This window comes from Lacerta agilis, chromosome 2 (genome assembly GCF_009819535.1).
Source record: "Lacerta agilis isolate rLacAgi1 chromosome 2, rLacAgi1.pri, whole genome shotgun sequence".
NCBI lineage: Eukaryota > Metazoa > Chordata > Lepidosauria > Squamata > Lacertidae > Lacerta > Lacerta agilis.
The window spans coordinates 107422653-107449363 of NC_046313.1; the positions used below are offsets into that span (position 1 = coordinate 107422653).

The window sequence follows — 26711 nt, forward strand, 5'->3', positions numbered from 1 at the left end:
TAGTTGAGATTCCTGCATTGCCGGGGGGGGGGGGCTGGACTAGATGACATTTGGGGTCCCTTCCAACTGTTATGATTCTACGATCTGATTCCATTTATAAGTCCTACTCAAAAACCACCGAGGCTGAAAAATGGCTTAGGAACCTTTCATGGAGCTATGAAGAAAAATTGCTTCCTTTCATGGAAGTGATAAGTAATAAGTGGGATTCAGCACCTCAGCTGGGATCTGTACCCTACCCAAAAGTAGGGCCGGATCTTCTGCCCAGAGAAGGAGGCTCCCGTAAAAGCAAAGATCAGCTCATCTCTGTCCGTATCAAAGAATTCTACAAGTCCCTCTTCGTAGTCGAGGGTCACGCGGATATTCCTGGGGTCTTGTCCCAAGGCCAAAGGGGTCTGTTTGGGGGAAGTAAACGCTACGAGTTCACCCATTATCGCCCCCACAGCCCAGATTCCCTCGCTGGGAATCAGCCTAAAGCTGCCCTTTCCTTTCCTCCTGACAGACTCCCGTGCTACCCCCACGGCCCACATCGCCCCAGTGCCTTCGCTGTCCACCTCCACTTCCCACAAATATCTTCCGGAAGTGAATCGCTCGCGGCCCAGCACACAGGGCCCAACATCAAATCTCCCTGGTTTGTCAGGCAGGTCCTGCTCTTCCTCTGCCTTCCTCACAGTTTTTAGGTCCTCGGAGAGAACGAGGCGGCGATGTGCTGTGTCTGGATCCAGAGTCACCATCACTGTAGGAGAAGGAGCAGATGAGGAAGGAAGGAAGAAGAGAAGAAAGGAAGAGGTTGAATGAGTGATGTCACAGAAAGAATCCACTTCTGTTTCTGGAGACATTAAAAAAAAAAAAAACCCTCCTCCTTCCAGGCTTTTGCCTGAATATGTTTCAGGAGGCCTTAGCAAAAAGCGGAGAAATCGCTGGCTGATTAAATCACTGGCTTTGCGACACCTCCAAAATAAACCTGCCCAGGTGATGAGATCTGCAGGGAAGGAGCCCTGTCCTTGTATAAATTTCAACACCAGGCCTTTGGGGATGGAAGGCAAAATGGGAATGCCCTTTCCATTTAATGTTTATGTACTACACGGTCTAATTGGATGGAGCTGTTTTTAAACCTCCCTAGAACTGAATGGTGAAGTCACATGGATATTGTGGGCTGTTTTGCATGCAACTCTCTTGGCTCGTCCACACACCGCTTCTCCCGTGTCTAGAAAAGACGGATCCAAGAGGTATTCCGCTTGGCCTATGGTTTCTAGGTGTGGGTGCAAGCAGTTTTCCATTCACCCTGCCACTTTCCCCATGAAAACCTGCTCTTTACCACTGAATCGGAGCAAACATCAGTCCATGGAAAACCCAATTGACGTTTGCTCTGATTTGGTGGTAAAGAGTGTTTTTTTCCAGTGGAAAGACCGCAGGACAAGCAGATGTGTAGACAAGCCCTAAGGCAAACCATAGCTTAGTGCAAACAGCTTTGCATGAAGGTTCCCTAGAGAGAATTATTATTATTATTATTATTATTATTATTATTATTATTATTATTTATACCCTACCTTTCTGGCTGGGTTTCCCCAGCCACTCTGGGCGGCTCCCAACAGAATATTAAAAACACAATAAAAGATCAAACATTAAAAACTTCCCTAAACAGGGCTGCTTCCAGATGTCTTCTAAAAGTCAGATTGTTGTTTATTTCCTTGACATCTGAAGGAAGGGCGTTTCGCAGGGCAGGCGCCACTACCGAGAAGGCCCTCTGCCCGGTTCCCTGTAGCCTCACTTCTCGCAGGGAGGCTTGGAGCTGGACCTCAGTGTCCGGGCTGAATGATGGGGGTGGAGACGCTCCTTCAAGTATACTGAGCCGATGCTGTTTAGGGCTTTTAAGCTCAGCACCAACACTTTGAATTGTGCCTGGAAACGTACTGGGAGCCAATGTAGGTCTTTCAGGACCAGTGTTATATTGTCTCAGCGGCCACTCCCAGTCACTAGTCTAACTGCTGCAGATTGAGGCCACTGCTCTCCCTTAGTCCTCCTGTTACGCTGGTATGTGCTAAACCATGGTTTGGTGTGTTGTACAAACCCAGTCTCATCTCCTCCAGACAAACCATGAACTGTAAACTCAATAATATACCTTGGTTACAGCTCACGGCTCATACCCTAGCATCGGGATGGGGGACTTCAACTCTTATTCCCCAGATATTGTCCCTGCCCCCCGTATTGTCCCTGCCCCCACCCCCCTGTGCCATGTGCAATTTACATGGTTCCCATTTAAGCAAATGTTAACATCTAATTTGGTGCTCTTACAGAGCTAGCCCCCTTGAACCCATCTCAGGCACCACCTCCCATCTCATCTGACCAAGAAAATTACCTTTGTACAGCGCCGGCTCCAGGATTTCCAAGGACTCTGTTATGTGGAGGAAAGAATTATCAATTTATTCAGATACATTTGGCACTGTCACGTTACATGTCAATCAAGCACCTGATAAAAGACTCCAGTGGACACTGTCTCTGCCTCCCTCCCTCTCTCTCTCTCTCACAAACGTCAGCTGTGCAACCCACAGACAACTGTCTCCATTGACCTTCCAGAGTTGTTCCCAGTGAGGTAAAAACAGGTAAAGGACCCCTGGACAGTTAAGTCCTGTCAAAGGCGACTATGGTGTTGTGGAACTCATCTCACTTTCAGGCCAAGGTAGCCAGCGTTTGTCCACAGACAGCTTTCCAGGTCATGTGGCCAGCATGAATAAACCGCTTCTGGCGCAACGGAACGCCGTGACAGAAACCAGAGCGCATGAAAATGCCGTTTCCCTTTCCGCCGTAGTGGTACCTATTTATCTACTTGCACTGGCGTGCTTTCGAACTGCTAGGTTGGCAGGAGCTGGGACAGGGCAACGGGAGCTCACTCTGTTGCGGGGATTCAAACCGCTGACCTTGTTCCCAGTACCTTTAAATGTCTCCACAGCAATTCCTAAAGCAGAGCTGTTCTCTGAGTAAACTCCAACCGCCTCTTCCAATCCAGGAGAAAGCTCAATTGCATCCCTTACTTGTTCGTTTTCATATCTGGAAGGGAAGATGATTAACATTTAAGGGATGGCTAGGGAATACCCCACACCTGCAGTGCTGAAGCCTGACATGTAGTTGAGAGTAGATCTTACTCATGAGTTGATGCCTCAGCCTGCCATTTGAACATGGTGTTCCTTTACAAGAAAATGCTGCTCTAGTTGATTTCATGGTTAAATGGAGAAACAAGATAACCTTCCTCCTGGTTGGGTTTGTAGTTAGATATGAACCCCGTGTTTGATGTATCAATTGCTCAGTTTGTGGGGTGCTGCAAAACACGGGGGTTTCACCGCAAAACAACTGCAACAGTTTGGCACCGGTTAGGAAGGGATTCCAAATTTTGCAGGGCAGGGTTTTCTCTAAAAACAACAACAACCCTGCAAAACTTTGGAGACAATCCCAGTTTTGGGGGTTCATAGTTAATTTTCCTCGCAGGGTCTGGAAACCAAGCCTTATGAGGAACAGTTGAGGGAATTGGGTACGTTTAGCCTGAAGAAGAGAAGACTGATATCGGAAAGGCTGTCGAATGGAAGATGGAGCAAACTTGTTTTCTGCTGCTCCAGAGAGTAGGACCCAAACCAATGGATTCAAATTCAGGAATGAATGAGTTTAGGAATGCAACTGACTGCAGTATAAGCTTTTGGGTCGTGTGGAAGGTGTTCTGCCTTTCAGTATCAAGCAACAGGCATCTTCAGAGAGTTGTCACTTGTCCCATTTGTGTTCCTCAGCAACGCTGAGGTAGAAATCTAGCACTTGATAGTGCTCCACAGAAATGTGTTTGTTTGCTTTTAAAATGGAATTGAAACTCTTTCCACCAGAGATGAAATGCAAAAGAGGGTAGGAGAAAGCCACATACCTGCTCAAGTCACTTCTGATGTCCTGAAACAGAGAAATAAGTCTCAGTTACACAGCCAGCACACACACTGGCCTGTTGTTGTGGAGAGTCATTTCCCCCTTCTTTCTATGGAAGAACTAGGGCCTGAGGTGAAGGACAAAATGGAAGTCTGTCCTCATTCCACATTCTGGTGAAGGGTGGCTTAAAAAATCTAATAAATACTAAGAAGTAATAAACATTTGTTTCATGACGAGATGATGATGGAGAGAAAGCCCAGCTCTAATCCTTAATAGCACAGCAATGTCCAAAATGGCAGCTTACTGTATTTTTCGCTCCATAGGACGCTCCGGACCATAGGGCGCACCTCATTTTTAGAGGAGGAAACAAGAAAAAAAAAAATTTTCCTCCTCTAAAAGCCCTGTTTTGTTTTGTTTTTTGTTTTGTTTTTGAGGATCAGCTAAAAGTTTTGCAGCTTTTTTGCAAAGGGAAAAGCCCTGGGGGTTTTTTGGGGGGTTTTTTTTGAGGATCAGCTAAAGGTTTTGCTGCTGTTTTTGCAAAGGCAAAAGGCCTTTTTTGAGGATCAGCTAAAAGTTTTGCAGCTTTTTTTGCAAAGGGAAAAGCCCTAGGGTTTTTTTTTTTTTTTTTTGAGGATCAGCTAAAGTTTTTGCAGCTTTTTTTGCAAAGGGGGAAAAGCAAAGAGGAAAAGCCCCATTTTTATGGGGTTTAACTCACATTTCTGAAAAATCTTAAGGAAAGGGAGACATTTCTACTGTTTCCAGACAGATAATCTAATCAGCCAGTCACATGTCCTGGGGAAACAAACAACCTCCCTCTGCAGCACATTCAACAAAGGAGGGCGGGGCTGAAAGGGAGCCGGGACTCTTATCTCTCTCCCGATCTCTTGCTGATCAGCTGCTGAGCGGGTCCTTTCAACACTCCCTTTTCTCTTTGTAAAATAAAAAGCACAATCTGCTTTTGGCCCCTGGGCAATTCAGCTCTAGGGACCACCATTCGCTCCATAAGACACACAGATATTTCCCCTTACTTTTCAGGAGGAAAAAGGTGCGTCTTATGGAGCGAAAAATACGGTATATTTTCCTAAATAGGGCTGGTAGGCAGAAGGCCTAAATTTCTTGTGTAGGAACTGCTGGGAGATATCTTGGTCTCAAGTCTCACCTGCAAGAACCCACAGACCGGCTGCTGGCACTTCTCCTCCATCTCGACAATCATATCGTTGAGGCGGGAGATCTCCCGGGAGAGCCTGCTGACATTTTCTTGCTGCCTCTTATCGATCTCTCTCTTCAGGTCTTCCATCTGGGTCAGCTTGAGGTGCACCATTCTGTCGAGCAGTCTGCACATCCGATGAAAGGAAGACTTGACTTTCTTTGTCTCTGCTTCTAACTTAGCCTAGGAGGCAAACATACAAAGAGTGAAATGGCGGGGAGGAAAACCAGATGGAAGATGAGGATCATTCATGGAGAATGCCTGAATAAACAGAATATTAAAAACACGACAAAACATCAGACATTACAAACTTCCCTAAACAGGGCTGCATGGGACAATTGGGACATTGTGGATTTTTGAGGGGATTTCTAAGACCTTTCACAGCTGCCACAGAAGTTTACGGTGGGCATGCTGCCTCCTTAATGCTCTGCATTGCTGACCCCCAGGTGTATGCCTGTTGCCTTTGTCCATGGAGTTTTCTTGGCAGGGATACTGGAGTGGCTTGCAGGTTCCTCCTCCAGGTGGATCACGTTTGGTCAAAACTCTCCACTATGACCTGTCCATCTTGACCTGCCCATAGCTTCCCTGAGTTTTTCAAGCCCCTTCGCCACGACAAGGCAGTGATCCATGAAGGGGCATATATTTAACTTATATGCAGAATTCATCATGCGAAAGGCTGGACTGGATGAATCCCCAAGCCAGAATTAAGATTGCCGGAAGAAATATCAACAACCTCAGATATGCTGATGACACAACCTTGATGGCAGAAAGTGAGGAGGAATTAAAGAACCTTTTAATGAGGGTGAAAAAGGAGAGCGCAAAATTTGGTCTGAAGCTCAACATCAAAAAAACTAAGATCATGGCCACTGGTCCCATCACCTCCTGGCAAATAGAAGGGGAAGAAATGGAGGCAGTGAGAGATATTACTTTCTTGGGTTCCATGATCACTGCAGATGGTGACAGCAGTCACGAAATTAGAAGACGCCTGCTTCTTGGGAGAAAAGCAATGACAAACCTAGACAGCATCTTAAAAAGCAGTGCTCACTGGAAGGACAAATCCTGAAGCTGAGGCTCCAATACTTTCACCACCTCATGAGAAGAGAAGACTCCCTGGAAAAGACCCTGATGTTGGGAAAAATCGAGGGCACAAGGAGAAGGGGACGACAGTGAATGAGATGGTTGGACACAGTGTTCTCGAAGCTACCAACATGAGTCTGACCAAACTGCGGGAGGCAGTGGAAGACAGGAGTGCCTGGCGTGCTCTGGTCCATGGGGTCACGAAGAGTCGGACACGACTAAACGACTAAACAACAACAACAAGGTGTATGCCATAATAACAACAAACCCGTACCAGACATTCTTGGCTTCCCAGCTCTTCTGCCAACACACGGTCCTCAAGATTCTTTCTCATGAGCTCCACAGACTTCCGGTGGCCCTCAATTTCTTCCTAAACAAACAGAAAATGCACAACATCATGTAGCCAAGTGAGCAAACCCCTTCCCCCCACTGCCCAAATGCCATTGTTTCCAGGGAGGGTCAAGGGATGCCCACTAAACTCTTTTTTTTTTTAATACTTTTCAGATATATACATTTCACTAATCTTACAATCATTTTGACATCTTAAAAATTGACTTCCTTCCCCCTTTTTCTGTGGTTCCTTACATTAATTTTTAATATCTTCTGCATATTCAAATGAACATAATTTGCTCATTTATTTATCTTCTTTATAAATATACTCTTATGTAGCTGCAGGTTATTACAATAATCCTGCCAGTGTTTTTATCTGCAAATATTCAATAAACCATTTCCATTCTTTTATAAAAAGTTGATCTCGATTTCTTATTCTTCCATTAAGTTTTGCCATTTCTGTATATTCCATAAGTTTTTGTATCCATTCTTCCTTTGCTGGGACTTCTGCTTCTTTCCATTTTGGGGGAAGTAGCTGCTGTACTCACATACATAAATAAATTTCTATACAACTTAGGTAGTTCTATCCCTATAATTCCCAAGAGAAAGGCTTCTGCCTTTTTTTTAACACGTTATTTTAAACATCCTTTTCATTTCATTGTGTATCATTTCCCAGTAAGCCTTAACCTTACTACAAGACCACCACATATGGTAAAAAGAGCCTTTTCTCTTTACATTTCCAACACTTAAAATTTGATTTAGTTTTATACATGTTTTGCCAGTTTGCTCAGTGTTAGATAGCATTGATATATCATTTTCATATAATTTTATCTTAAACCGTCGCATGCTGGAAATTTTATATCCCTATTTCACAATCGTTCCCGTGCTTCCATGTCTGTATTATGACCAATATCTATTGCCAAATGTATCACTGAGGATTTTACTTGCTCATCCTTTATCACCCATTCCAACAATATTTTATACATTTTAGACAACACTTTTACATTCCATTTCATAGCCCATTAATCTCCTGAGCCCTTCCCTGCCAAACTGCAGTTTCAGGAGTATAGGGAAAGGGAAAGAAACAGATGTAAAGACAAAGCTATTTGGAAACTGAAGTGTTTAAGAGGCGGAGCTGATTTCTAAAGAAGAGAGACAGACCACAGAGGAGGAAAATGTTAAAGGACAGGTGGAGAACTTGTGACTTTTCAGATGTTCAGCTACAGTTTCCATCATCCCTGACCACTGGCCATGCTGGCCTGGGGTTGATGGCCTCGGCCCAGTATACCTGAAGGAGCATCTCCACCCCCATCGTTCAGCCCGGACACTGAGGTCCAGCTCCGAGGGCCTTCTGGCGGTTCCCTCCCTGCGAGAAGTGAGGTTACAGGGAACCAGGCAGAGGGCCTTCTCAGTGGTGGCGCCCACCCTGTGGAACACCCTCCCATCAGGTGTCAAGGAAATAAACAACTACTTGACTTTTAGAATACATCTGAAGGCAGCCCTGTTTAGGGAAGTTTTTAATGTTTGATGCTTTATTGTGCTTTTAATTCTGTTGGGAGCCACCCAGAGTGGGCAGGGTATAAATAATACCATTATTATTATTATTATTATTATTATTACTAGAATCCAACAACCTCAAATCCAGCCTCCCTATCCTTGTAATAACGGTTTATTGGCCAGCCAGTCATCTGGTCTATTATTATTTGTCTATATTTACTTTGTTCATTTTACTTGTTAAATGTTATAGCTGATTTCATTTACTTGATTGCTTACTTACAAAATTTATCTACCCCCTTGACAAAACAGAAACCCACCTCTAGGTGCTTTGCGGCAATAGAAAACTTTTAAAATTGCAAATCAATGGATAAAAACGGGTATTAAACTATTCGAAAGTTGATTAAATATTTTTAACCACTGTTGATTTTAATCTTGTCAGCCTCCGTGTGTCTGGATTTCTGTGTATCTGCATATCTTGTGCAAGCACACAATTGAGTTTTCCGGTTTGGAGCCGCCAACAGCAGTCAGGAGGAAATAAACGCTCACAAGCAAATGTTTGGCAGGATGTGGTATATGTTACGTTCTGTGAACATGAACCGATTAAGTTCTCAACACTGCGAATGGTGCCACCGGGGCAGAAGTCCAGAGCCCCCACCCAGCGGAACGAACAAGGCAGCCCCCAAATGCAGCACAGATTGAAAATGAGGTTGGTGATCAAACAGGACTCAAGAGGCTACAATCTGTTTGGAAATAGTAATTTTAAATACATCGGCAGAAGAGCAGTGAGTGCATCTGAGCCTATGAAAGACTTCCACACAATAGGCAAGATTAAAATTAACTGCATCTTATCCATTTCTGAATCCTACATTGGACTGGCTAAACACCACCAATACTCTAGTTAAAGTTCACTACATTATCCCATTTAACTATGTGGGACAAGAAGCTACAGTTAGAACTGGATATGGAACAACTGATTGGTTCAAAATTGGGAAAGGAGTACGACAAGGCTGTATATTGTCTCCCTGCTTATTTAACTTATATGCAGAATTCATCATGCGAAAGGCTGGACTGGATGAATCCCAAACTGGAATTAAGATTGCCGGAAAAAATATCAACAACCTCAGATATGCTGATGACACTACCTTGATGGCAGAAAGTGAGGAGGAATTAAAGAACCTTTTAATGAGGGTGAAAGAGGAGAGCGCAAAATATGGTCTGAAGCTCAACATCAAAAAAACTAAGATCATGGCCACTGGTCCCATCACCTCCTGGCAAATAGAAGGGGAAGAAATGGAAGCAGTGAGAGATTTCACTTTTTTGGGTTCCACGATCACTGCAGATGGTGACAGCAGTCATGAAATTAGAAGACGCCTGCTTCTTGGGAGAAAAGCAATGACAAACCTAGACAGCATCTTAAAAAGCAAAGACATCATCTTGCCGACAAAGATCCGTATAGTTAAAGCTATGGTTTTCCCAGTAGTAATGTACGGAAGTGAGAGCTGGACCATCAAGAAGGCTGATCGCCGAAGAATTGATGCTTTTGAATTATGGTGCTGGAGGAGACTCTTGAGAGTCCCATGGACTGCAAGAAGATCAAACCTATCCATTCTCAAAGAAATCAGCCCCGAGTGCTCACTAGAAGGACAGATCCTGAAGTTGAGGCTCCAGTACTTTGGCCACCTCATGAGAAGAGAAGACTCCCTGGAAAAGACCCTGATGTTGGGAAAGATGGAGGGCACAAGGAGAAGGGGACGACAGAGGATGAGATGGTTGGACAGTGTTCTCGAAGCGACTGGCATGAGTTTGGCCAAACTGCGAGAGGCAGTGAAGGATAGGCGTGCCTGGCGTGCTCTGGTCCATGGGGTCACGAAGAGTCGGACACGACTGAACAACAACAACAACAACATTATCCCATTTAACTACCTGGCCTTTTAGTGTAAGAACATAGTGAAATTCCTAGAAACTTGCTCCTGTGTTCTTAGATATATGTTACTAGAGATCATTCTGACATCCAGAAAAAAAACCCCAAAGAGAAAGTTGGTCCTGGTAGAATAACAACAACAACAACAACAACAACAACAACAACAACAACAACAGTGTTTTAAGATAAAATTGTGACCCAGGATTAAAATTCTGTATCATCTGCTCAAAGCTGTCTGTAGCCTGAAGCTCGGGGGGACATGGGACGGGATGGGACGACGACAATAAACATTTCTGTGTCATGATGAGAAGTAAAATCTTCCAAAAACTAGTTACAAAAATTAATGGAAGCTGCACAAAACGCATGCAGAAAGCTCAGCGCAGACACCGAATCCTAAACCTGTGAGAAATTTTTTATAAGCAGTAGGAATGGAATCTAAAAGCAAAGTTTCTTCTGTGTGTGTTGCAGAGAAGAGATATACAGCACAAAAGGACATCAGGGGAAAAAAATCTGCTGGTGTGGAAAAGAGATCAAGCTCAGAGTTCCCCGGGAAGAGGGATGGTTACTCTGGAAATTGTAGCTCTGTGGGGAGAATAGCGGTCCCACATCAACTATCAGCACCCTTAACTGCAGTTCCATGATTCCTTGGGGGGAAACCATGACTGTTCAAAGTCTTATGACGCTGTACTGCTTTATTCGTTTTGACTGATTTGTTGCATTTAAACCACCTTTTCCTCCACGTTACTTATGGTGAAGCACATGGTTCTTTACCAAAGGCGTCATGGACTTTGAAGACACCCGAACTCAGGACGAAAAGGAGAAATGCGCTAAGAGGAAGGCACGCTTGGCAAACCCTCGCCGTGATCAGCTCCCACCCGGAAGAAGAGAAGAAGAAGAGTTTGGATTTGATATCCCGCTTTATCACTACCCGAAGGAGTCTCAAAGCGGCTAACATTCTCCTTTCCCTTCCTCCCTCACAACAAACACTCTGTGAGGTGAGTGGGGCTGAGAGACTTCAGAGAAGTGTGACTAGCCCAAGGTCACCCAGCAGCTGCATGTGGAGGAGCAGAGACGCGAACCCGGTTCCCCAGATTACAAGTCTACCACTCTTAACCACTACACCACACTGGCCAAACCTAGGTCCCCACTGTGGAAGGATGTGTGGATCCAGAACTGGCCTCCACAGTCACTTACTGACTCACTTGGCTGCACCCGTGGGCCTAGATCTACCAAAATTATCGAAAAGCATTGAAAGTACTCAATTAACAGAGGTTCTAAAAAATAACAAAAAAATAACAGAGGTTCTGTTCCTCTCCCACAGAAGCCTCACCTCGCCCCACCCCCTCGCCCCGTAATGTCCTCTCTTTGGTGTCATCCATTCCTCAAAAAAGCTCAGCAACTACATGTGTTTTTTTCTTCCCTAACCTTCTGCCACGGTTACCTTGTAGCCTGGGGCAGCTTCCTCTGCAGGGACCACATTGTGTCCTCGATGCTCCGTGGCTCTGTCGCAGACCAAGCAGATGAGGGATTCGTGGTCTTTGCAGAAGAGCTTCAGGGGCTCACGGTGATTCTGGCACATTTCCATCTCCTCCTCTTCCAAGCCTCTCCCCAAGTCTGTCTCCAAGGGAAAACAGCAGCAGCAGCAATTCTTAACTCAAGCTCTTTTTGGTGCAATAAGGGTCTGGCATTTCCCTTTGTGAAACCGACACAGGATGGCGGAGGAAACTCCCCCAGAGCAGCACGAAGCAATTGAAAAAAACTTAAGTTTTTCAGTTTCACTTTCAGGTTTCTTGACCAAGAATTATATAACTAGCGAGGGGGGGGAGCGGTGTGTGTGTGTGTGTGTGTGTGTTTGTCGCTTAGAAGCAGGGGAAATCCTGCTTACAATCAGATGCAGAGGGAGGTGCTCTTTGATTTTGGGCGTCATGAAAGGGCAGCAAATCTGTTATTTATTTTTGGGGTTTTTTTTGTTCTCCCTGGGAAAGCATTTGTTGAGCCAGTGTGGTGTAGTGGTTAAGAGTGGTAGACTCCTAATCTGGGGAACCGGGTTCGTGTCTCCACTCCTCCATGTGCAGCTGCTGGGTGCAGGGGCGTCGCTAGGGGGGGGGGGCGCTGGGGGCGGTACGCCCCCGGGCGACAGGGGCCACAAGCGGCGGGTGGGGGCGACAAGCGGCGCCCCTCCCGCCACTCCCCAGGCAACGCCGGTCACCCCGGGAGCAGCAGCGCTGCACGGATGGGGTGCTCCCTCGGCCGTGCACTGTTGCTCCTGGGGCGACCGGAGCGAGCGGCGGCGCATGGGGGTGACAAGCGGCAGCCCCTCCCGCCATTCCCAAGCGCTGCCGCTCCCTCCGTCACCCCAGGAGCAACAGCGCACGGCCGAGGGAGCACCCGGTCCGTGCAGCGCTGCTGCTCCCGGGGTGACCGGCAGCGTGGGGAGTGGCAGGAGGGGCCGGCGCTTGTCAGCCCCACGCGCTGCCGCTGGCTCCGTCCCCCCCCGGGAGCAGCAGCGCACGGTGTGTGCGGTGCTGCTGCTCCTGGGGCAACGGAGCGAACGGCGGCACGTGGGGGTGACAAGAGGCAGCCCCTCCCACCATTCCCACGCGCTGCCGCTCCCTCCGTCACCCTGGGAGCGGCAGCGCACGGCCCGACGACGGAGTGCGCCTGCGCGCGCAGGCGCACTCTGTCATCGGATCGCCGCTTCCACAGCCTCCTTTTGAGCCGGAGAGCTTAAAAGCGAGCTCTTCGGCTTAAAAGAGGGCTGCAGAAGCGGCGCCGGCACCCCCGGAAACGCCCTGGGGGCGGAGCGTCATGACGTCACAATGTGATGTCACGACGCCCCGCCCCCGGGGCGTTTCCTTTGCCGCCCCGGGTACCGCGGAGCCTTACTCCGCCACTGGCTGGGTGACCTTGGGCTAGTCACACCTCTCTGAAGTCTCTCAGCCCCACTCACCTCACAGAGTGTTTGTTGTGGGGCAGGAAGGGAAAGGAGAATGTTAGCCGCTTTGAGACTCCTTCGGGTAGTGAAAAGTGGGATATCAAATCCAAACTCTTCTTCTTTTCTGCTTTAGGCGTCAAAACAACTTGGTTAATACAAAAGGTTGTATTAAGCTGTCTGTCAGTATCATTTTCAGTATGTTTTTTTTAATCATTGATGTTCTGTAATGTGTTTTTAATGTTGCACACTTCCCTGGGATCTTTTGATAAAAGGAAAATAAAAAAAATCTTTCCAGTAGCACCTTAGAGACCAACTTAAGTTTGTTCTTGGTATGAGCTTTCGTGTGCACGCACAATTCCTCAGATACAAGGAGGTATACACTTCTCCTTTGATAAAAGGAGGTATATAAATTGAAATCATCATCATCATCATGATAGTCAGATGGGCCATGTGCAGGCAAGGCAGTGATGAGAAAACAGAGCACACTGTTTCTACTGGCTGGTGAGAGAGAAGAGACTTGGAACTGGGGTTTTGAAGGGACTGTTTGCATTCTTAAGGAAATGCACCTTGCAGGGGTGACCCCCCCATTTGCGAGCCTGCCTTCGTTTTGGGCATTTCATTATGGAACTGCGGTACAAAAGAAAACGGCAGTTCTCTGAGATTCTTATGTGCAGTTCTTTGCACTTTTGAGAAATGTGGTGTTTTATACATTTAATTAACTGTGGCTTGTCATGTACACAATGCCTTATACTCTGTCAGCCTTCCTGCCAAGGGATTGTACTTACATTCCCAGCCTCCAAAACACTGGAAATTAGAAGCAAAACTATTGCGGGAAGCAGCTTCCAGCCCCAGCCCCCCAGGATAAGCATAACCAGAGAGTGAAAAAAGCCCAAGATTGTCAGAAGTGTTTGCCAAGCCGATTTTTATTTATGTTATGCTATAGGACTTGGCGCTGTAAACAACATGCCAATGATACGCAGGAGAAAACAGCACAAATAGAAGATGTTTGCAAATTAAGGTTCATCTCAAAGACGGAGGTACCTCTGATTTTACAGATGGAAATGTCTCCACGTTCCCTGCGCTATGGAAAAAGCTACCATCGCCTCAATGACTTGATCTCTATGCCTTTTCCTCTTGTCTACGCTCACCAAGGGCTCCTGTCTAACTTGCCATCAGAACAAAAATGGCCTTGGGAAAGCTTAGCACGTTAAAATGGTAAAGGTAAAGGGACTCCTGACCATCAGGTCCAGTCGTGTCCGACTCTGGGATTGCGGCACTCATCTCGCTTTATTGGCCAAGGGAGCCGGTGTACAGCTTCCGGGTCATGTGGCCAGCATGACTAAGCCGCTTCTGGCGAACCAGAGCAGCGCACGGAAACGCCGTTTACCTTCCCGCTGGAGCGGTACCTATTTATCTACTTGCACTTCGTGCTTTCGAACTGCTAGGTTGGCAGGAGCAGGGACCGAGCAACGGGAGCTCACCCCGCCGCAGGGATTCGAACCGCCGACCTTCTGATCGGCAAGCCCTATTAAAAGCTTCACCCACACCCACACTCGTCACTTCTGGTTTCTGGCTGCAGTTCAATTCCTAGCGGGGAATGGAGGAACTCAATGTCGTTGGACTCCGACAAAGCCTGATTTGCAATAAAAGGGCTGATGGGAGTCCAGAGGGCCAGAGATTCCCCATCTTAGGCTGAGGCAGATGTACCTCCCCCTCCAGAAGCAGGACCAAGTTTTCCCGCTTTGACTCCTGAATGGCAAGATTCAATCGATGGAGCTGCAGTAACTGCAGGGCACGAGTTGAAGCCAAGCAGCTCTGCATCTGATCATGCTCATGTGGGCGACTACTACAAATCCCACACAAGCCGCCTTATGGTGGAATCATTAATAAACAGAAGTCTACCATAGCTGAATTCCGCCCCCCCCCTTTTGTGTGTCTTCTAAAGCAGTGTTTTTCAACCTTTTTTGGGCAAAGGCACACTTGTTTCATGAAAAAAATCACGAGGCACACCACCATTAGAAAATGTTAAAAAAATTAACTCTGTGCCTATATTGACTATATATAAAGTAATTTTTCAATTTTTCCCACGGCACACCAGGCAACATCTCGCGGCACACTAGTGTGCCGCGGAACAGTGGTTGAAAAACACTGTTCTAAAGCCCTGCCAAAAATATATTTTGAACAATGTAGCTGGGAGAAGAAAAGGTTTTAAATAACAGCCAGCGCTGAAGCTGTAGGGCAGGATTGAGGAGGTTGTGGCCCTCCAGTTGTTGGGACAGCAACTCCCACAATCCCTCACCATTCACCTTGCTAACTGAGGCTGAGGGAAGTTGGAGCCCAGCACCCTCTGGGGGGGCCACTGGTTCCCCATGCCCAGTGTAAGGAGTCTCTAATCCCACCTGTTTCGTTTATGTTTTTGCATTGATTCTGTTTTCTCTCATCGCCGATGGAAGTTGTTTAAGATCTGGGACTGGGAGACACCATTACTGTTGGGAAGCCACTAAGACCGTAAGCTCCTTGCCTGGGTGTAGAGAAAGCGCTAGAACATCACCCCCTTTCAGGATGGTGGAAGTTATTGTAGCTGAGATGGGGGAAGATCCCACCCCCTTAGAATTCAGCACTTCAACCTGACCCCTCTCCACACCCGGAAAAAGGGGAGGATCTTCTCCCCAGAGAACGAGGCCGGCTGGAAAGTGAAGATCAGGTCGTCCGAATTGACGTCGAAGAACTCCACACGACCTTCTTCGTAGCTCAGGGACACTCGGACCTTCCTGAGCTTATTACGCCTCAAGATCAATGGGGTTGGCTTTGGGGATGTGAAAGCCAGAATTTGGCAAGGGGAGGATAAGTCGTGGTTGTTGTGGAACGACTTCCCCACAGCCCAGAACCCCTCGTCGGGGCTTATGCGGACCTGCCCCTTCCTCCTCACGGACTCTCTCGCAACCCCCACGGCCCACCGCCCCAAATTCTCCTCCACCTCCACCTCCCACCAGTGCCTCCCCGAAGCAAATCTCTCGCGGCCCAGCACGCTCATCATGATGTCGAATCTCTCAGGGTTGTCGGGCACGGATTGGTATCGGCTCCCTCTTCTCACGCTTTTCAGGTCCTCGGAAAGGATGAGGAAGGGGTTTGCGGTGTCTGGATCCAGAGTGAAATTCACTGCAGAGAGGAAAGTAGATAGATAGATAGATAGATAGATAGATAGATAGATAGATAGGTAGGTAGGTAGGTAGATAGATAGGTAGATAGCAGGGTGTATTAAATCCTTGGGAAAGACTAGTCTCAGAGGCTAGAGCGGATCTGGGGAACCTTTTTCAGCTTCCAAGGGCCACATTTCATCCTGGGCAACCTTCCAGAGGCCAGTGGTGGGCGGGGTCAAATGGGAAAGTGGGCAGGGTAGCAGATGCAACTCTGACCTCCACACTAGGTGACATTCCAGCCATGCAAAAACCAAAGGCCTCCACACACACACACACACACCTTCATCTAGGCATGCAAGAGGCACTGCCGCAGTTGACGGATACCTTCTAGCCAGGCAAACACACTCAGGGAAGTCCAGTGATAGGTGTATGCCTAGGGAGAGTCTGGAGGGGGCCAGATAAGAGAGGCCTTGAGGCCTGCTTTGGCCACCGCGGCCTTCGGTCCTCCCCACCCCCACTTCTCATAATGTCTCCTTTCTCCAGACCAGACTTTGACAACCTGGTGCCCTCCGAGGAGATTTGTAGGACTTCCACCAGTCATTGCAGTCATGCTGGCTGGGGCACCTGAAAGCTCTGGGGGATATCATTCTCCAACCTGATGCCTTCCATGTTTTGGACTACAAGTCCCATCATGCCCTAGCATTGATGGTACTGGCTGGGGCTGATGGGAGTTAGAGTCTGACAGCGCCTAGAGGGCCTCAGACCTGACCTGATACAACTCAATTAAATACTTCAATGTGGGGCCGCTGAGCCTCCTTCCCCCCATCAAAACATTCCCCCCTTTTATTTTATTTTTAGTTCTATGCATATAGTTACCTTTGTACAAGTCTTGGTTCAGAGACTCTGTTGTGCAGGAGAAAGAGCGACAAATTAAATCAGACACCATCATACATATAGTGGTCTATCATTTAACGTTTCAAGAGGGAGTGAAACCTCTCACACTAAACTGATCACATTCAAATTTAAATTAGAACTGTATTTAGTTAATTGTTGGTTTTTTTTAATTCTCAGGTGTGGTTTCCATGATCAGAGAGGGCAACCTCTTAACCCTGGTTGTTTCTACACTAGGTCTCCCCCCCCCTTTCTTATATTACTATCCTTTGTTCATTCAATCTTTATGGAGAATCTATGTCATGTCATTGTTGCTAAATTGTTGCATTCCAGTGTTTTCTTTGTTGTACACCCAATTTTTCAATGGTTTTTTATGATAATTTTTAGGATAAAACAGTATGGACAGACGGAGCACTTTTGAGGCTTTCAAACACTAGTGTGACTTTAATTAAAAGATGCCTGTTCTCCTTGTTTTATTGTTTCTTGTTCAGGGTGTTTGGAGGATTAGTGATTAAACGCCCCAGAATTTCTGTTCTCTGTAGGAGTCCTTCTCTCTCCCTCTCACCCGTTCTCAATGAAATAGTGCTATTTCTCTATCAAAACATAAACAGAAAAGATGGTGCAAGGAATCTGGATTTCTAAAACAACTATTTGATGAGTAACAGAAGCCAGCTAATAAACAATTAATCTCTGATCTCCCAGGCACACTAATCAGTAGGCAACAACAACAACAAAAAGCAGAACTTGCAAAGCGAAAACTTCTAATTCATGTTGCAAGGAACCTTTGCTGAACAGGAGTTATTTGTGTTTAAGCATTATAGAACTGGCCATGAGGAACAAATAATAGTTTCACTTCTGGAAAAGGAGAACCACAGCCCATGTTCTAGTGTGGAAGCAACCTCTCTCTCAAGCACATAGCCGTCAACTTTTCCCTTTTTTAAAGGGAAATTCCCTTATTCCAAATAGGATTCCTCGCAAGAAAAGGGAAAAGTTGACAGCTATGCTCAAGCACCATCTCCCATCAAATTTTCCCTTCCCGTACATTCCCAGAAAACTACCTTTGTTCACTGCTTCCTCCAGAGATTCTGCCATGTGGAGAAAAGGATGACAAATTTACTCAGACCACCATATACTGTAGATAGCAATGTGTAAATTCATGCGTGAGAGAGGGGAAGAAAAGAACTAAAAACCACACAAGAGTTTCAGTTACAGAAAATTATGTAAAGCATTGAAAGAGTCCTGTGGCACCTTGCAGACTAACCTGTTTATTTATTCTGGCTGAAGCTTTCATGGACTGAAGAACCACAAAATCGTGCGCCATAATAAATATATTTTTGTTCTTTAAGTTGGCACAGGCTCTTCCTTGCCCCACCTTTCAAGAGAGCAACTGCATCAAGCTACATTCCTTCTCCTCAGAAACAGATACAGTCGTACCTCGGGTTACGTATGCTTCGGGTTGTGAACTTTTCGGGTTACGAACTCCGCTAACCTGGAAGCGCAAACTGAAGCGCTTGCAATTAGCACATGCGCAGAAGCGTTTTCGCTGTCTGCGTATGCGCAGAAGTGGTTTTCCAGTGTTTTTTGTTTGTTTGCGCATGCCGCATTTTTCGGGTTACCTACTTTTCGGGTTACGTACTGCGACCCGGAACCAATTAAGTACATAACCCGAGGTACCACTGTATGATATGTATAGTGGGAGACGAGATTCTTCCACCCTGCTGCCCACAGATTATTTTGTGAGGAAAGCGACCAGCTTGCCTTTAATGCAAGCTCCTCAAAAGATCCACCAAAGTGGGATGGAACGGAAGGGACAATATTTATTGGGACATCAGTTCAGACATCTGGAGGAACCACAGAAGCAGAACCACTTTCTCTTCATTGAGGGCCTCTCTTTCCTCACATCCAGCCCAGAGCTGGGAGCCTCTCAAAGGTCTATACCCAGCCCCCTCCCCTCAGATCCTGTGACCACCACCAATACCTTTATATTTCTCCATAGCTTCTTCCAGAGCGGAATTCGTCTGAGAGTAAATCCTGAACTTCTCTTCCAGTCCTGGAGAAAGCTCCACCAGCTGTCCCGCTAGCCCTTTCTCATATCTGCAGGGGAAGCAGGTAAAACAGAGAAGTCAGCCATGGCCCCTTCCCAGGCAAACTCCTCCGAGGAGAGCTATCCTGAGGAGACGGATCCATTCCCTGGTTCGCCCCATATGGAGCTCCTCTGAAACCTAAGGAGGCATCTTCTCCACCAGACACGCCCCACAAAATGGTTCGCAGATTCCCGAGAGCCCCGTGGAGATATCTCTGTTGCTGGAAATCCCAGGGTGCAGAACGGAGTCAGGGAGCAACTTTCCAACGGTGGTCAGGGTCAAAGACAAAAGTGGGTGATGTGGTGCAGTAGGCTCATTTTTGCACACAGGTACAACACCCACCTCTTTCTCCTCCCTCCACAAAATCAACAGGCATGATCAGAGTGCAAAGACACGTTCCAGCAAGGCAAAAACATTTGGGGTGCAAAGCACACCCAGCAAGAAGTGTGGCTTGGAGAGAGGGCCAGACAGCCACCCCTAGTGTAGAAGATGGGAAACTTGCATTCAGAGGGTGGGATGATGATGATGATGATGATGATGATGATGATGATGATAGGAATAGGAATAGGAATAATTTATTATTGGCCAAGTACATTTTCCAACATACTTGGAATTTGTTTCGGCTACAATGCGATGTAAACATACAGACACTGTTCCTCTCACAATACAAAGAAGCAAAGAAACCCCACCCATATTTTACCTCCCCTTAAGCTATACAACTACGAATTTAACAATTTAATGGCACAAGGGAAAAAACTATTCTTGTGCCTAGCCGATTTTGTATATGAAGTCCTGTAGTGACGTCCAGATGGAAGTAAATCAAGCAGATTATGACCGGGATGTAAAGGATCTGCTACAATTCTCTCTGCTCTCTTCCTAGCTCGGGTAGCATAAATAGTCTCTATTGAAGGCAAGCTAACACCAATTACCTTTTCTGCAATTCTTACAGCTCGTTGGAGCCTTTTCTTGTCTCTCTTGGAGGCTGTACCGTACCAAGCTGTTATAGAATTACAGAGAACAGTTTCAATGATGCCTCTGTAGAATTGGATCAACACTTCCTGGGACAATTTAAATTTCCTTAGTTGACGCAGGAAATACAGCCTCTGGTGGACCTTTTTAATAATACTATTGATGTTGCTTGACTTGTTATTTCTTTGTTACACAGAGGTATCCATTAGGGCTGGGCAATATCTGGTTTTCAACATTGTGATATATCAGCAGCTAAACATTGCGATATATCATGATGTGTCAAATAAGGATGGAGGCATTAACTGGCTTCGCAGTTTGATATCGCCCAGCCCTCCATCATTGACCCAAGATCCTTTTCACATGTACCGCTGCCAAGCTACACCCACTCTAAACATCTGCACTTGATTTATTTTTATCTAAGTAATGAACTTTTTGCATTTGGCTTTGTGCTGGGTTTGGCCAAGAGTCCCCCTTCCTCTCCTATCAAAATATTCTCGGCCAGTGCTTTTTTTCCTTAAAAAATGTTTAGGGGTAACTCTCATTTTGACTCAAGAAAACCACCATTTTATAGTTCAAATCGGGGGAAATAAATACAGTAAATGGACAAAAGTACAAAGATTCACAAAAGATTCACCCCTGCATCCCCCCAGAAAAAAACCCACTGTTCTCGACAGCATCAAACACGGGGTTGAAACTAGGTGGCCTAGGAAGCCCCTTCCCACTCTCTGATTCTACAACAATAACTGGGAAGGCTCGGTTGGTAGAGCGCGAGACTCTTATTAATTTTAGGCAAAAGATTCCTGCATTGCAGGGGGTTGGACTAGATGACCCTCAGGGTCCCTCCCAACTCTACAATTCTATGATTCTATGACACAAGGAGTGAGAAAGTCCCACTTACCTGCTCAAAACCTTTTTGATGTCCTGAGAGCATGGGAAGAAGGAGAGATAGAGTTCTGTTCAGCTGCACAAGCAAAATACAGGCTGGATTGCTTGCTATTTGGCTGGGAATTAATGTTTTTTTCCTTCTGCCTTGAAAATGAACTGCCACTCCCCACATTTGTGTCAACTTTATTTCTAATCTTATGATTCAAGAAGACTTCCCCTTTCTTGTAATGGGAGTTGGGAATGGTCTTTTTATCTTGGTTTGTAAAAAGCAGGGATTAATCCTCCTTGGGATTACTTGTCATGTGAACAGTCTTCTCTTGAGTATCATGCTTGGGCTGTGTGTGCAAATTCTGCCAGCTGGAAGCAGAAGGGGTTGTGTGCAGAGTGTTTGCGATATCATGGAGCGCCGTGCCCCAAATCTCCCTTCAGTTTCCCCCCCCCCACTTAAAAAAAAACATTTTTAAAAGTTCTCTACGATTGTTTAAAAGCAGAATCCTATAAATGGTGCTATAGACAACCGCTATAAAGGCACAATTTAACAGAAGACCCGGGAGTGGGGTGGGGGGTTGGAGAGAAAAATCATCAAGGAAATCATATATGGGTAACGGAAGCGAGTACATGTATCATTTGAAGAGCGAAGGTGGACATGATCTGGGCTTATCCAATGGGGGCAAAATGAGAAGACGTTTCTATTGTGTACCTCTGGAGCCAAACTCAGACTCACCTGTGGAAATTCATTTTCCGGCTGCTGGCAGTTCCTCTCCACTTCAGTGATCAGGTTACTGAGATGGGAAATCTCTTCTGTGAGTCTGGCGAGGTTCTCCTTCTGGATCACTTCAACCTCTTTCTTCAGGCCCTCGAGCTTGGCCAGCCTGAGGAGCTCCATTTCTTCCAGGAAGTTGTACATTCGCTCAAAGGCAGACACGACCCTCTGCTTCTCCATTTCTAATTCCATCTGGCGGGGAGGGAAACAAAGAAGTTGTCAGCGGTGGGGCTGGTTCCTACCTATAGGTATATAACTCCTGAAGAGAAGAAGGCGAGGAAAGCCCTGCTGGGTTAGCCAAGTGGTGCAGCTTCCTGTTTACCTCAGTGGCTAGCCAGATAAACAACAACAACAACAACAATTTATTATTTATACCCCGCCCATCTGGCTGAGTTTCCCCAGCCACTCTGGGCGGCTTCCAACAGAATATTAAAATACAATAATCTATTAAACATTAAAATCTTCCCTAAACAGGGCTGCCTTCAGATGTCTTCTAAAAGTCTGGTAGTTGTTTTTCTCTTTGACATCTGGTGGGAGGGTGCCACTACCAAGAAGGCCCTCTGCCTGGTTCCCTGTAGCTTGGCTTCTCTCAGTGAGGGAACCGCCAGAAGGCCCTCGGCACTGGACCTCAGTGTCCAGGCAGAACGTTGCAGGAAGCCCACAAACAGGGCCTGGGGGCACCAACCCTCTTCCCGCCTCTCATTCCCAAGTGGCGTAGGAGAAACATCTCAAGGCCTTCCACATGTGCTCCGTCAGGATGATTTTGAGCATGGTGTGGCAGGATGAATTCCAAACAAAGATGTGCTCTCTCCCAAGCCCACATCCCCAGCATGCTTGCACTCAGTGATATCTACACTGGCTTGGTGATGTCTATAGAATGGAAGATGGCAGGATCCCCAAGGATGTGCTCTATGGGGAACAGGCATCTGGCACCAGGCCCATCAGCAGACCAACTCTGCGTTACAAAGATGTCTGCAAATGTGCCAGTGGCTCGTAGTCAACACTTGACTCTTCAGCTAGAGGCCAGCCTGGAAACACCAGTCAGCCTAACACTGAGATGTCTTTTGGGGGCATGACAAGTCTTCTAGGCAAAGACTACAACCTGTCCTTCTCCTCAATATGTTTATATATATATATATATATATATATATATATATATATATATATATATAGCCACTGGTCTCATCACCTCCTGGCAAATAGAAGGGGAAGAAATGGAGGCAGTGAGAGATTTCACTTTCTTGGGTTCCATGATCACTGCAGATGGTGACAGCAGTCACGAAATTAGAAGACACCTGCTTCTTGGGAGAAAAGCAATGACAAACCTAGACAGCATCTTAAAAAGCAAAGACATCACCTTGCCAACAAAGGTCCGTATAGTTAAAGCTATGGTTTTCCCAGTAGTAATGTACGGAAGTGAGAGCTGGACCATCAAGAAGGCTGATCACCGAAGAATTGATGCTTTTGAATTATGGTGCTGGAGGAGACTCTTGAGAGTCCCATGGACTGCAAGAAGATCAAACCTATCCATTCTCAAGGAAATCGGCCCTCAGTGCTCACTAGAAGGACAGACCCTGAAGTTGAGGCTCCAGTACTTTGGCCACCTCATGAGAAGAGAAGACTCCCTGGAAAAGACCCTGATGTTGGGAAAGATGGAGGGCACAAGGAGAAGGGGACGACAGAGGATGAGATGGTTGGACAGTGTTCTCGAAGCTACTATCATGAGTTTGGCCAAACTGCGAGAGGCAGTGAAGGATAGGCGTGCCTGGCGTGCTCTGGTCCATGGGGTCACGAAGAGTCGGACACGACTGAACGACTGAACAACAACCATATATATATATATATATATATATATATATATATATATATATATATATATATTACATCTGCCATAATCCCTGACCCCTGGCCATGCAGGCTGGGGCTGATGGGAGTTGTAGTCCAAAACATCTGCTCTAGCTTGGTGAAGGTTGTACCTTAAGAATAAGCACTTACCAGACATTCTTTGCTCCTCAGTTCTTCAGCTAGTTTCCGATCCGCAAGAATTTCTCTCTCTTTTTCCAAACACTTCAGCTCAGACTTTTCCTTGAGAAGCAAAAAGAAAAGAAAAGAAAAGAAAAAATATTTATATGGAGAATTATTGATGCCACTGATTAATTTCCTTTGGAAGCCATGTCTGATATGACTGCAGGACTAGCAACCTGTCCTCCATATTTCGCCTTGGATAAATCAGGGAGCTCTTTCGCCACCTCACGTCTTCTCTGCAAAAATGGGTATTTCAGAAGGTATGATAAGCATTTTATTTGCAAGTTGCATCTTCTGTGCCACACTTAACTGGAGACCCAGGCTCAATGCGCACTTATGTATTTATTACAACAACTAGGGTTACGCTGAACGTTCTCTCATTTCAATGTTCACAAATGAGTAAACGAGAGAGGAGAAAATGTGGGGGGAAATAAGCAAAAAAAAGGGGGGGGTTCTTTTCACGGATGGACACCTGGACATTTCTCTTTGTTTTCTTTTGAAGAATTATGCTCTGTAAGAGAGCAGCTTCAACCAAAGTTTGTGAATGGAAGGGAAACGGCACGCACTCTTAGATTATAACCGCAAACCGAGTCCAATGGAGCAATGCAAATCCTTCCAGGAAAAATGAGAATAAAGCTGTAGTCGACATTAAACTTTTCCAATACGCAGTGACTGCAGCTAGGATTTTGCTAGCACAAAGGTGGAAACAAGAAGAAATACCGACGAAAGAAGATCGGACAGTGAAATAGATGGAATATGCAGAACTGGACAAAATGATGGGAAGAATCCGGGAACAGTGGGACCAGAAATTCATCAAAGACTGGTTTAAGTTTACGAACTATTTGAAAGACAATTTGCATTTGAATACGCTAATAGGACTTCAAGAAGCTTTGTAGTTAATGTGTAGAAATATTATTGTAAGTATGGCAGTTAGATTATGCATGAGATTTATGATAATGTAAGCAATGGTAGATTAAAGAAGTATAATATTAAGATATAATTCTGAAAGCCATGTGGAAGGTCTGAGGGAAGTCACGGCTATGTTAGCCAAAATTGGAAAATGTATGTGAATGTATGTTTTATTTTTTGTAGTAGTATAGTATAAAACAATAAAAATCATTTATAAAAAAAGAGAATAAAGCTGTAGTCTTGTGTTCATTTATCTGGGAGTGATCCCCATTGAAACCAGGGGGACTTACCTCTGAGTAGATCTGTGTAGGGCTGTGCCGTAAACAGAAGCGTGGCGTACTGAATGTTAAAAAGCTGGTGATGAACATAGCAATGTTGACAAACGCCGTAAGAGCCCTGCTGGATCGCAGCGAAAGCCCAGCACTGACAGCGACAGCGTACATGCTAAAGCACTGTGATACCTCTTTAAACAGGCATGGCTTCCCCCCAGAGAACTCTGGGAGATGTAGTTTGTTAAGGGGTGCTGCCTGTGAGTTGTCAAGGGACCCCACATTCCGCTCCCAGAGCTACAATTCCCAGGGCTCCCTATGAAGAGGTATGGACTGTTAAACCACTCTGAGAACTGCAGCTTCTTCAACTTATTGGAGGAAAAATAGAGTGCCAATGTGATAAAATAAATATAAACGGAAAGAGGGATATGTTTAGCCTAAAGATGAGCTGATTATATGACAATAGGGCAGCCTCTTTTCAAATATCTGAAGTCCTGCCACACAGATGATGGAGCAAACTTGCTTCCTGTCCTGCCACAGTAGCCACTCAGACACCCTCCAAATGTACTACAAATCCCATCATCCCTGACTGGCTGGAACTCCTGGGGGTTGTAGTCCCAAACCCCTGGCATGCACCAGTTCCGGGAAAGCTGCTCCAGAGGACAGGAACTGCACGCCCGCCTATCAGGGATGTTGTAGGCGTGGATTTCCTGCAGCGGCAGCCGTGGGCTGGAATGGATGACCTTTGAGGTCCCCTACCACTTTAAGATCCCAGTGAAGTACGTTTCCGCGCCGTAGTGAACCCGCACAGATCCATCCCAAGAAAAACAGAGTCACTGCCCCATAATGTCCCCACAGCAGTGATTTCCTACCTGGTGGGTCACCTCTTCTATGGGAATCACCCGGTGGTCTCGGTGCTCCTTGGACTTGTCGCACACCACACAGATGGGGGCCTGATCCTCCTTGCAGAAGAGCTTCAGGGGCTCCCGGTGCTTCTGGCACAAAATCCCCCCCTTGGCTTCCGCTCCGTTCCCTTCTTCCTCCAGCCTCCGGAGTATTTCAGTCATGCTCGCCAGTTGCCAGTTGGGCCGGGGGCTTTTTCGCGGGACCGCTTCCCTACACTGGGGGCAAGAGACGCTTTTGCCCTCCTCCTCCCCCCAGCACTGGGCCAGGCAGCCCTGGCAGAAATTGTGCCCGCAGTCGAGGATCACCGGGTCCTTGAAGAACTCCAGGCAGATGGAGCAGGTCGCTTCCAAGCACAGCGCCTGGATGGGAGCCCCGCCGCCCGGGTGGTCCATGGCTGCCTCGCCCGGGAGAGGAACAAGGACAGCTTTCGCTTCTGATCGCAGATGCAATGACTTTGCATTCCGTTTCCCGGAATCTCCTCGGGGACTGGCTGAGCGAGGAGCGGCAATGGGCGGAGGGGTGTGCCTTAGCTGGATGTTTTTGCTCACGTTTAGGCTAAGAGGGAAGGGTGGATCCCTTTCCTCCAGAAACAGCCTTTATCTTTTCTTTGTTGATGTTGTTGTTGTTCAGTCGTGTCCGACTCTTCGTGACCCCATGGACTAGAGCACACCAGGCACCCCTATCCTCCACTGCCTCTCGCAGTTTGGCCAAACTCATGTTACTAGCTTCGAGAACACTGTCCAACCATCTCGTCCTCTGTCGTCCCCTTCTCCTTGTGCCCTCCATCTTTCCCAACATTAGGGTCTTTTCCGGGGAGTCTTCTCTTCTCATGAGGTGGCCAAAGTACTGGAGCCTCAACTTCAGGATCTGTCCTTCCAGTGAGCACTCACGGCTGATTTCTTTAAGGATGGAAAAGTTTGATCTTTTTGCAGTCCATGGTCTCCTCCAGCACCATAATTCAAAAGCATCAATTCTTCGGCGATCAGCCTTCTTTATGGTCCAGCTC

General features: G+C 46.5%; 2 protein-coding genes across 2 annotated transcripts in view; both read right to left on the minus strand.

Annotated features, from left to right (window-relative positions):
- LOC117042396 (oocyte zinc finger protein XlCOF6-like) overlaps positions 1 to 26711 on the minus strand; it is a 449944-nt gene that overhangs the window by 400454 nt on the left and 22779 nt on the right. The window lies entirely within an intron of this gene.
- On the minus strand, positions 161 to 26237 carry LOC117042989 (E3 ubiquitin-protein ligase TRIM7-like). The gene is made up of 16 exons (XM_033142610.1): positions 25672 to 26237; positions 23592 to 23681; positions 21558 to 21788; positions 20847 to 20869; positions 18874 to 18989; positions 17954 to 17980; positions 16881 to 16907; positions 15486 to 16023; positions 13650 to 13668; positions 11371 to 11577; positions 6456 to 6551; positions 5057 to 5287; positions 3902 to 3924; positions 2930 to 3069; positions 2357 to 2392; positions 161 to 733 (listed from the first exon to the last, which is right to left on the minus strand). Exons 1-16 carry the CDS (start codon positions 26095 to 26097, stop codon positions 207 to 209), a joined length of 2757 nt encoding a protein of 918 aa, XP_032998501.1. The 5' UTR covers positions 26098 to 26237; the 3' UTR covers positions 161 to 206.

Excerpts from the sequence above, each read along its gene's own strand:
- LOC117042989 (XM_033142610.1), bottom strand. The coding sequence starts at position 26,097 with ATGGACCACCCGGGCGGCGGGGCTCCCATCCAGGCGCTGTGCTTGGAA. Across the intron at positions 17,981-18,873 it reads AGCTATGGAGAAATATAAAG|AATCTCTGGAGGAAGCAGTG; the intron begins GTATTGGTGGTG and ends TCCACATGGCAG. Across the intron at positions 16,908-17,953 it reads GGAGGAAGCAGTGAACAAAG|AGTCTCTGAACCAAGACTTG; the intron begins GTAGTTTTCTGG and ends CCTGCACAACAG.